The 11,979-nt window shown below is 44.5% G+C and overlaps 1 protein-coding gene across 1 annotated transcript in view; it reads right to left on the reverse strand.

Annotated features, from left to right (window-relative positions):
• LOC121584279 (extracellular matrix organizing protein FRAS1-like) overlaps positions 1 to 11,979 on the reverse strand; it is a 272,736-nt gene that overhangs the window by 208,165 nt on the left and 52,592 nt on the right. The window contains exons 14-15 of the mRNA XM_045225959.1: positions 9,598 to 9,744; positions 9,321 to 9,467 (exon numbers count right to left, since the gene is read on the reverse strand). Coding sequence (XP_045081894.1) covers positions 9,321 to 9,467; positions 9,598 to 9,744 — 294 coding nt within the window. The remainder of the gene's footprint in view (positions 1 to 9,320; positions 9,468 to 9,597; positions 9,745 to 11,979) is intronic.

The raw sequence follows: 11,979 nt of genomic DNA on the forward strand, positions 1-11,979 counted from the left end.
ATTTTGCCACAACTTTAGAAGTATGCTTGGGGTCATTGTTCATTTGGAAGACCCATTTGCGACCAAGCTTTAACTTCCTGACTGATGTCTTGAGATGTTGCATCAATATATACACATAATTTTCCTTCCTCATGATGCCATCTATTTTGTGAAGTGCACCAGTCCCTCCTGCAGCAAAGCACCCCCACAGCATGATGCTGCCACCCCCGTGCTTTACGGTTGGGATGGTGTTCTTCGGCTTGAAAGCATCCACTTTTTTCCTCCAAACATAACGATGGTCATTATGGCCAAACAGTTCTATTTTTGTTTCATCAGACCAGAGGACATTTCTCCAAAAAGTACGATCTTTGTCCCCATGTGCAGTTGCAAACTGTAGTCTGGCTTCTTCCTTGCTGAGCGGCCTTTCAGGTTATGTCGATATAGGACTCATTTTACTGTGGATATAGATACTTTTGTACCTGTTTCCTCCAGCATCTTCACAAGATACTTTGCTGTTGTTCTGGGATTTATTTGCACTTTCGCACCAAAGTACGTTCATCTCTAGGAGACAGAATGTGTCTCCTTCCTGAGCGGTATGACGGCTGTGTGGTCCCATGGTGTTTATACTTGCGTACAGTTGTCTGTACAGATGTACATGGTACCTTCAGGTGTTTGGAAATTGCTCCCAAGGATGAACCAGACTTGTGGAGGTCTACCATTTTTTTTGCTGATTTATTTGGATTTTCCCATGATGTCAAGCAAAGAGGCACTGAGTTTGAAGGTAGGCCTTGAAATACATCCACAGGTACACCTCCAATTGACTCAAATTATGTCAATTACCCTATCAGAAGCTTCTAAAGCCATGATATCATTATCTGGAATTTTCCAAGCTGTTTAAAGGCACAGTCAACTTAGTGTATGTAAACTTCTGACTCACTGGAATTGTGATACAGTGAATTATAAATTGAAATAATCTGTCTGTAAACAATTGTTGGAAAAATTACTTGCGTCATGCACAAAGTAGATGTCCTAACCGACTTGCCAAAACTATAGTTTGTTAACAAAAAATGTGTGGAGTGGTTGAAAAACGAGTTTTAATGACTCCAACCTAAGAGTACGTAAAGTTCTGACTTCAACTGTATTTACCTCAATTACCTCGTACCCCTGCACATCGACTCGGTACGGGTACCCTGTGTATATAGCCATGTTATTACCTCGTACCCCTGCACATCGACTCGGTACTAGTACCCTGTGTATATAGCCATGTTATTACCTCGTACCCCTGGACATCAACTCGGTACTAGTACCCTGTGTATATAGCCATGTTATTACCTTGTACCCCTGCACATCAACTCGGTACTGGTACCCCGTGTATATAGCCATGTTATTACCTCGTACCCCTGGACATCAACTCGGTACTAGTACCCTGTGTATATAGCCATGTTATTACCTCGTACCCCTGGACATCGACTCGGTACTGGTACCCTGTGTATATAGCCATGTTATTACCTCGTACCCCTGCACATCAACTCGGTACTAGTACCCTGTGTATATAGCCATGTTATCTTTACTCATTGTGTATTTATTCCTTGTGTTATTATTTGTTATGATGTATCTTCATGGTGTTTTGGGAACAAGGACATTTAATAGATATGTAATTCTTGGTGCCACAGAGTCTGGATTCCAGTATGTCAGGGAAGCTTACTGGTGTTTATCTTAGAATGATTGATAGATGGGATATACTGACTTGGGGTAAAAGGTAATACCATCAAAGAAGGGAGTGCCCACTGATGGTTACCAGATGTTGTGGAAGCAATATGTAACAGGGACTATAAGAAGAGAGATATTTTCTTTGTCTAGTAGTTCAAATGGCAAGAGGCGTAAGCACGCGCCTTTTGTTAGACGAACCCGGTACCGAATCTATTAAATATTTGTATGAACTCTCCATCTAAGTGTTAAACATCTTCTTGCATCATGAACTACTTGATACCCGAGAAACTCATCATAACAGATTGGCGTCTCAACGAACAAGATGCAGTTTACAGCCGAAATAACAGGTAAGCAGACTTTCATATATTTTTATTATGTCAAATTCTGCTTATCTGTGGTAAAGCTGAGCTGTAACGAACGTTTAAAATTCAATATTTTTAAAGGGGGACGATGAGTGGTGTTGAGTTGTATAGAAGGGATGTAAGGAGAATGATCAAATTAGACAATAACATCGTGCTATGATTCTAAGAAGGGTTTGTTCAGAGTAATGACAAAAAAAACTACAGAGGAGAAGGAGAATGGGTTTAACAAGATTGGGCGTAGGGTCTTTTAATGTAGACAAGATTATAAAGATAGAGGTTTGAGGCCTTTAATGTGAAAAATCATTATAAAGTTGTTGAGGTTCAAGTCCTTAACGAGACAAGATTATAAATATAGATGTTGTGAGGTTTGTGTCCTGGGATGTGTTGTATCATCATTTGAATAGGAGAGAATACTTATTATTTTTATTTTTATTTTTGTGAAAGACTCAGAGCAGATACAATTGAGCATGTTGAATCATGGCACCAATGACAAAATAGGCAAACAAAATTTTAATAAAGATCAAGGTGGGAATTTCATTCAAGTATTTGATTACTAATATTGCATGAACTAATAGCAGTAATGAATGGCCAGCTTAGTAGACCGGTATCTGGAAAAACAGTCTCCATTAAGAGTAAATCAGAGCTTAATTTACCTCAAAGAGAGAGACAGGGAATGACGAAATTATTACAGACAAATCCGCAATTAGAACAAGTCTCTTGTAAAGTAATGTAAATCAGACAATGTGCAAATGGATGTTAAGTAAATTAGGATTTTTCTATGTGGAACCATATTTTAGTGACTTATCAGCTTGGACAGATTAAAATAATATGAATGTGTATGATAGGTTGATATAAGTTTGGATAATAAGCTTTGATATAACATTATATTGTGGTTCCGTACATCAATGCCTATCATATAATATCAAAGAGGGGTTTAGAGAGCGTGAGGTTATTTTAGAGTGTAATGGAAAAGTATATGTTTTAAGGAGAGGCTTGACTTTGACGGAGTTTCCTGAAGGTTAGAGAACCTGTGAGGTTCCAATGACAGGAAGGTCAGTGTCCGTAAAACTAAAGTCTGTTTTTTGGTTCCGCTGGGAGTATGTTTGTAGACGTTGATTTGTGTCGATTGAGAATCGTTAAAAACCACAAAAGTATTCTTTGATGTGAGTACCTAGAAGTTTCTAACATTCTATATTGGAGTTTGAGATGATATGAAAATAGGATTAAGTTTATGTGTGTAATCGATTACTAGAGAAGTGAGAAAATCATAATTAGAGTACTACAGTGGGGGAAAAAAGTATTTAGTCAGCCACCAATTGTGCAAGTTCTCCCACTTAAAAAGATGAGAGAGGCCTGTAATTTTCATCATAGGTACACGTCAACTATGACAGACAAATTGAGTTTTTTTTTCTCCAGAAAATCACATTGTAGGATTTTAATGAATTTATTTGCAAATTATGGTGGAAAATAAGTATTTGCAAGATAAGTACAAGCAAGATTTCTGGCTCTCACAGACCTGTAACTTCTTCTTTAAGAGGCTCCTCTGTCCTCCACTCGTTACCTGTATTAATGGCACCTGTTTGAACTTGTTATCAGTATAAAAGACACCTGTCCACAACCTCAAACAGTCACACTCCAAACTCCACTATGGCCAAGACCAAAGAGCTGTCAAAGGACACCAGAAACAAAATTGTAGACCTGCACCAGGCTGGGAAGACTGAATCTGCAATAGGTAAGCAGCTTGGTTTGAAGAAATCAACTGTGGGAGCAATTATTAGGAAATGGAAGACATACAAGACCACTGATAATCTCCCTCGATCTGGGGCTCCACGCAAGATCTCACCCTGTGGGGTCAAAATGATCACAAGAATCCCAGAAACACACGGGGGGACCTAGTGAATGACCTGCAGAGAGTTGGGACCAAAGTAACAAAGCCTACCATCAGTAACACACTACGCCGCCAGGGACTCAAATCCTGCAGTGCCAGACGTGTCCCCCTGCTTAAGCCAGTACATGTCCAGGCCCGTCTGAAGTTTGCTAGAGTGCATTTGGATGATCCAGAAGTGGAGAGAAGAATGTCATATGGGAGAATGTCATATGGTCAGATGAAACCAAAATAGAACTTTTTGGTAAAAACTCAACTCGTCGTGTTTGGAGGACAAAGAATGCTGAGTTACATCCAAAGAACACCATACCTACTGTGAAGCATGGGGGTGGAAACATCATGCTTTGGGGGCTGTTTTTTCTGCAAAGGGACCAGGACGACTGCTCCGTGTAAAGGAAAGAATGAATGGGGCCATGTATCGTGAGATTTTGAGTAAAAACCTCCTTCCATCAGCAAGGGCATTGGAAGATGAAACGTGGCTGGGTCTTTCAGCATGACAATGATCCCAAACACACCGCCGGGCAATGAAGGAGTGGCTTCGGAAGAAGCATTTCAAGGTCCTGGAGTGGCCTAGCCAGTCTCCAGATCTCAACCCCATAGAAAATCTTCGGAGGGAGTTGAAAGTCTGTGTTGCCCAGCGACAGCCCCAAAACATCACTGCTCTAGAGGAGATCTGCATGGAGGAATGGGCCAAAATACGAGCAACAGTGTGTGAAAACCTTGTGAAGACTTACAGAAAACGTTTGACCTGTGTCATTGCCAACAAAGGGTATATAACAAAGTATTGAGAAACTTTTGTTATTGACCAAATACTTATTTTCCACCATAATTTGCAAATAAATTCATTAAAAATCCTACAATGTGATTTTCTTGATTTTCTTTTCTCATTTTGTCTGTCATAGTTGACGTGTACCTATGATGAAAATTACAGGCCTCTCTCATCTTTTTAAGTGGGAGAACTTGCACAATTGGTGGCTGACTAAATACTTTTTTTCCCCACTGTATGTATGTATTAACTTGCTCACCCAAACATAAACGTACGTCATGGGTGGGAAATAATGAATATGGGTTTTCTAAGTTTGTACTGTTGATAGATCCTTTGACGGAGATAAGGTTTAAGAAATTACCTTCCCATAAGGAGTGGAATTTATAGACGTAACTTATAACATATTACAAAGCCCATTCAGGGTTTCCATTAAACTATTTATCATTGCAGAGCTAAGGTGGTGAAGTTAAGGAACTTCATTTTGTATCAGATGATGACAAACCTGTAATTGGGCTATTTATGGAATTTATTTGTCATTTCAATGGAGTAAAATCATAGAGTAAAATCTGGGTTTCTGAGTGTAATTCAACTAATGGTATGTGTTGCTTAGACAGATACTACATTTTACATTTTAGTCATTTAGCAGACGCTCTTATCCAGAGCGCCTTACAGGAGCAATTAGGGTTAAGTGCCTTGCTTAAGGGCACATCGACAGATTTTTCACCTAGTCGGCTCGGGGATTAGAACCAGCGACCTTTCGGTTACTGGCACAATGCTCGTACCCACTAAGCTACCTGCTGCCCAAAAACTAATTACATTTACATTTTAGTCATTTAGCAGACGCTCTTATCCAGAGCGACTTACAGTACGCTCATACTGGCCCCCTGTGGGAAATGAACCCACAACCCTGGCGTTGCAGCGAGACGATTCGTGGTCGTTTTTTTTTTTTTTTTTGCGTTGCCTAATGGTTTTCTAGCTTAAACGATTGAGAATGGTGGCGTAATGTAAATCCATAAATGTGATATTGATACTATGGATATAAATTCAATATATGCTTCTCAACTACAGCAAGTGTTTGGTTTGTTACCTGTAGAAAGGACAGTTACCTAGATCTGCTGAATTCTAATAATGGCGGATTGGTGGTTTCATAAGAGCTGTGGCTATGATCTTAGTTGATAACAAGGGAAAATAAGGGTGTAGTGACGACGCACAGGGAAGCGAGTGTGTTATCTTAATGGGAAGTGAAGCAAGGGGACAAAGAGAATAAAAAGAGTATTAAAAATACAACAGGGATTATGAAGCAGTGTCAGAAGGGAGCTGAGTATGAAAGATAACATTAACTGAGGAATATAGGAACATGTAGCTGAGGTCACTACAGAGATATTACTGACACAATATCGTAACAGATAAACTGAACCAATCATGAAGCTACTACAGCAATCGATTGTTAAAGTTGTTAAGTCAGTTTTTAAACCCTACGATAGAGGTAAATGCAGAACGCTGTTTGAGAATGGTTTTTATTTGTTGTCAGGGAGAATTTCTAGGTCTTGATCTGCGGGTGTTAGCGACTGGGGCTCGCTGAACTACAGAGGGCTGTAAGGGACATAATGGGTTAAGTTTCACCCGGATCACTGGTTGCTGAGGAGGAGGAAGTCAAAGGGGGGTGAATGTTACCGGTGTGGAAGGGCTAGCTAGTTAGTGGTGCGAACTAGTAGCGATTAGAGTGGTGACGTAACTTGCTCTGCGACCTGGAAGTGGTTGTTTGCCTTGCTTTGCAAGGGTCACGGCTTTTGTGGAGCGACGGGCAACGGTGCTTCGAAGGTGACTGTTGTCGATGTGTGCAGAGGGTCCCTGGTTAAAGCCCATGTAGGGACGGAAGCAAAACCGTTACATTGATGCTATTGATCTAGATCACTGTGTGAATTGATAAGAGTATAGAAGAGGGATTGTCTTACCAACACATGGCGGCATAGGATAACATAGTCATTAAAGTTGCATCACTGTGAATAGATGTTTTGTTTGTTTTGACTATAACTTAAAAATAATTTGTCATATGTTAAAGTACCGTTAGATGGAAAGTCAGCGATAGAGAATAATAGATATTGTAGAGGATTTTCTGTGTTAGAAGGATAAGTAGGTTAATTGGGAGATGAGAATTGTTGAATTGGATTGTTTGAGTAGACTGGTATTAAAATAATGCTTTCTAGTTAGGTGAATGAAAATATGTTATTAAGTAGTAGTGGTTTGTGGATAGTATTTACTAATGCCATGATTTAGTAAGAGGGTGAAAGAGAGTAGTGCTAGTTGGGCTATATTGAGATGTACAGGGCTCAGAGGGTAATGTGGAGCATGTCTGGATAGTTGAATATAGAACGTTCTTTGACAATTTGTAATTATAATTATTAAATTATATAGTTTGTTTAAACAACAGTGAGTTATTCTAAAACCGATCATCTGTTTCTGGTACGTTGAACAATGGGAGGTAGTTTTTACTACTAGGTTGATGGAGTAGTAAATGTTTTTTGTAAGTGATGAAGTTATTAAACAACAGGTTGTTATTTTAAAACATCAATGCAACAAGTGGAGATGATGACATTACCAAACAGGGGTTATAGGTTTATATTAGAAGGTGTAGTGAACTTAATGAAACGTGGTATTATCTGATGTGTTTTGAGTGGGATTGATGGAAGTCCCCTACAGTATATGTTAAGGGAAAGTAGGAGACAACGTATCAAACCATTTTTTAAATAGATGCCTCCTGAGTGGCGCAGTGGTCTAAGGCACTGCATCGCAGTGCTAGCTGTGCCACTAGAGATCCTGGTTCGAATCCAGGCTCTGTCGTAGCCGGCCGCGACCGGGAGACCCATGGGGCGGCGCACAATTGGCCCAGCGTCATCCAGGGTAGGGGAGGGAATGGCCGGCAGAGCATGGCGTTTGCAACGCCAGGGTTGTGGGTTCGATTCCCACGGGGGGAAATAAAAAATAATAATGTATGCACTCACTAACTGTAAGTCGCTCTGGATAAGAGCGTCTGCTAAATGACGTAAATGTAAATGGATAAAATATCACGGCTTCCTTACGCTGAGTAATTGATTATATTGGCGAATTAATAAAATATGACATTTAGAGGGGTGAGCATTGTTTTCTTTTGTGTCTTTTGTTTTCTTTCTTTGTCTAGTAGTTTGAATGGCAAGAGGCGAAGCACGCGCCTTTTGTTAGACGAACCCGGTACCGAATCTATTAAATATTTGTATGAACTCTCCATCTAAGTGTTAAACATCTTCTTGCATCATGAACTACTTGATACCCGAGAAACTCATCATAACATAATTTTTCTCAAAACAAATGTTTATCGCTGCATTGTTTGGAAGGGCCCGCAAGTAAGCATTTCACTATTAGTTTGGCGGATGGTAGCTTAGTGGTTAAGAGTGTTGTGCCAGTAACCGAAAGATCGCTGGTTCTAATCCCCGAGCCGACTAGGTGAAAAATCTGTCGATGCTAGGCACTTAACCCTAATTGCTCCTGTAAGTCACTCTGGATAAGAGCGTCTGCTAAATGACTAAAATGTAAAATGTAAAATGTAAATGTAGTCTACACCTTTGTTTACGAAGCATATGACAAATACAATTTGATTTGATTTAATCATCACATTACCTGCTCAGGCAGACTGGCAGAGCAGCAACATCAACAGCTATAACAACAACTGGGATATCTAATGCAACGTTGCACATTCTCACTACCTCGCCTCCATTTACATTTTAGTCATTTAGCAGACGCTCTTATCCAGAGCAACTTACAGTTAGTGAGTGCATACATTTTGTTTAAAAAAAAAAATCATACCACAACCCTGGCGTTGCAAATGCCATGCTCTTCCAACTGAGCTACATCCATCACTGGGTTCACCCAGGGTTCAGGGGATTTCCCATGTAGCAATGCGGCGCCGTGCGGAATAGAGTAGCTGGGGTGATAAACAGGGTTAGTTATATTGACTGACTGGCTGTTGTGTTGGCACACACACAGACACACAAACATACACTCATCTCTCTCCACGGTTCTCTGTATCGTAGGTTTGTGTGTGTGTGTGTGTGCGTCTGTGTGTGTGTGTGTGTGTGTGTGTGTGTGGAGCAGGCCTTTGCCGAGACGCTGCTTAAATACTAGCCCCTCGTGGCACGCTTGGACAGCCTTGGGTGGAGGTGCAAGCTGGTGGCGCTGATATTTGGCAGTCTCGGCCACGTACACAGGCCTTCAGATTGCGGGCCTGATGAAAATTAGGGCAAAGCAGTTGGCTAGGTACTGCTCTGTTTCAGCTGTCGTGGGCAGCCTAGCTGTTTGGAGAAGGAGTGTGTGCGTGTGTGCGTGTGTGTGTGTGCGTGTGTACCTCTGCAGGTGTGTGTGCGTGTGTGTGTGTGTACCTCTGCATGTGTGTGTGCGTGTGTATGTGTGTGCGTGTGTGTGTGTACCTCTGCAGGTGTGTGTGCTTGTGTGTGTGTACCTCTGCATGTGTGTGTACCTCTGCATGTGTGTGTGCGTGTGTATGTGTGTGTGTGTACCTCTGCAGGTGTGTGTGCGTGTGTGTGTGTGTGTGTATCTCTGCATGTGTGTGTGTGTGTGTGTATACCTCTGCAGGTGCGCGTGGTGGTGTTGAGGTAGTATTGGTGGGCACAGCTGTCGTACTGACACTCTCCAAACAGCAGAACCTTGCCCGGGTCACGGCACGACGTGCACACTCCACCCATCTCACAGGACCGGCACCGGCTGTCACAGGCTGTATAACGAGATAAATAGAGGGTCCATATTCAAAAATCCCAGCAGACATTGTGGCAATAAAAAACGATAGCCTGTTAAATGTAGTCTACAGTTCTGTAACACTGGGTGGACTCAGATGCACTACTTACCTCTGCAGCGTCTGTCTCTGTCGGCATAGTAACCCAAGGGGCAGGCGGGGCCACAGAGACCTGAGGTCAGTAGAACGCTGGGGGTGGGACAGGAAGTACAGGACAGAGGCCACTCCCCACTGCAACCCTCACAGGAAGTATGGCATCCTGTGAGATAAAACAGGAATGTAGCTTTATTAACAATATCAACAACAAAACAGTTTATGCATAGACTAGGCATGACATGATTTCACTTATATAATTTATATAATTAACCATGTAGAGTTTTGAGAGTTTTAAAGCACAATTAAATGCATATAAAATCAAATCCTTTCTTAAAGTAAAGTGAAAATCTAGAAGACCACGCTTCCGCAAGCACCAATATCATCCATTAAGTATTGAGTCAAGTCGATGAATAACGTGACAGTTGAATCACAATCGACATGAAGAAAAATAATTTCACTTGAATCAATACAGGGAGGAAGGAAGACATGATCAAAACGCTTCAAACTGTTTCCCTCCACCTCCACTATCGTTATAACTCTGTGTCACGCCCTGACTCTGGGGACTCTTATTTGTTGAGTCAGGGTGTGATTTTCTATGTTGTATTTTCTATGTTTGGATCTAGTATGTCTAGATCTATGTTGGCCAGTGTGGTTCCCAATCAGAGGCAGCTGTCGCTCGTTGTCTCTGATTGGGGACCATACTTAGGCAGCCTATTGGCACTAGTGGGATGTCGGATCTTGTTCCGTTTGAGGTTTGTTGTGTGTACCTTAGGACTTCACGTATCGTTGGTTTATGGTTTTGTTGTTGTGTTTATTTCGTTTAATAAACATGTGTGCATATCACGCTGCGCCTTGGTCTGACCCGTCTATGAACTAACGTGACAGAAGATCCCACCAAACGAGGACCAAGCAGCGTGCCCAGGCGGAGAGAGTAGCCATGTCACAGGTGGGCAATTGGTGGTCATGGGAGGAGATATTTGCGGGGAAAGGGCCATGGGCGAAGGTAGATGCCCAGGCAGGAGAGGAGCAACGGCAACACAGAGGACGCCGGTTGAGGAAGAAGTCCAGAGACAGCCCCAATAAAAAAAATGTTGGGGGCTAAAAGGGTGGTTGGCGGAGCCTAGTGTTAGAGCAGAGCCAACTCCCGTACTCACGCGAGGAAGCTGTAGTGACTGGGCAGGCTCCGTGTTATGCGGAGCTACGTACTGTGTCACCAGTGTGCCGGCACAGTCCTGTACGTCCTGTGCTAGCACCACGCGACGAGCCGTGCGAAGATGGGCATCCAGCCAGGACGGGTGTGCCGGCTCAATGCTCCTGGTCTCAGTACGCCTCCTGGTCCCGCATATCCAGCGCCGGTTCTATGTACTGTATCGCCAGTGCGCGTGCACAGCCTGTGCGTCCTGTGCTAATGCCTAACACATACTGTGCGGAAGTAGGCATCCAGCCAGGACGGGGTTGGGACAGCTCTCGCTTCAGACCTCCAGTCCGCCTCCACAGTCCGGTACAGGCCCGTTCCTGCTCCTGCACAAAGCCAGTGGTGCGCCGCCAACCCGGTCCGGCCTGTTCCTGCTCCTCGCACCAAACCAGTGGTGCGCATGCAGCCCGGCCCGGCTCTGTTCCTGCTCCTCGCACCAAGCCAGTGGTGCGCGCTGCCCAGCCCGGCCCGGCCTGTTCCTCCTCGCTCCAAGCCAGTGGTGTGTGGGGCGCCAGCCCGGCCCGGCCTGTTCCTGCACCTCGCACCAAGCCAGTGGTGCGCGTCGCCAGCCCGGCCCGGCCTGTTCCTGCTCCCTCGCACCAAGCCAGTGGTGCGCGTCGCCAGCCCGGCCCGGCCTGTTCCTGCTCCTCGCACTCAAGCCAGTGGTGCGCGGCCGCCAGCCTCGGCCCGGCCTGTTCCTGCTCCTCGCACCAAACCAGTGGTCCGTGGTCCCCAGCCGGCCCGGCCTGTTCCTGCTCCTCGCACTAAGCCAGTGGTGCGCGGCTCGCCAGCCCGGCCCGGCCTGTTCCTGCTCCTCGCACTCCAGCCAGTGGTGCTGCGTCGCCAGCCTCGGCCCGGCCTGTTCCCGCTCCTCGCACCAAACCAGTGGTGCGCGTCGCCAGCCCGGCCCGGCCTGTTCCTGCTCCCGCACCAAACCAGTGGTGCGTGTTCCAGCCCGGCCCGGCCTGTTCCTGCTCCTCGCACCAAGCCAGTGGTGCGCGTCCCCAGCCTGGCCCGGCCTGTTCCTGCTCCTCGCACCAAGCCAGTGGTGCTGCGCCGCCAGTCCGGCCTGGCCTGTTCCGCTCGCACCAAGCCAGTGGTGCGTGTCGCCAGTCCGGCCCGGCCTGTTCCTGCTCCTCGCACCAAGCCAGTGGTGCATGTTCCTAGTCCGGTTCGGCCCGTGCCTGCTCCTCGCACCAGACC

The sequence above is a fragment of the Coregonus clupeaformis genome, chromosome 16 (genome assembly GCF_020615455.1).
Source record: "Coregonus clupeaformis isolate EN_2021a chromosome 16, ASM2061545v1, whole genome shotgun sequence".
Classification (NCBI taxonomy): Eukaryota; Metazoa; Chordata; class Actinopteri; order Salmoniformes; family Salmonidae; genus Coregonus; species Coregonus clupeaformis.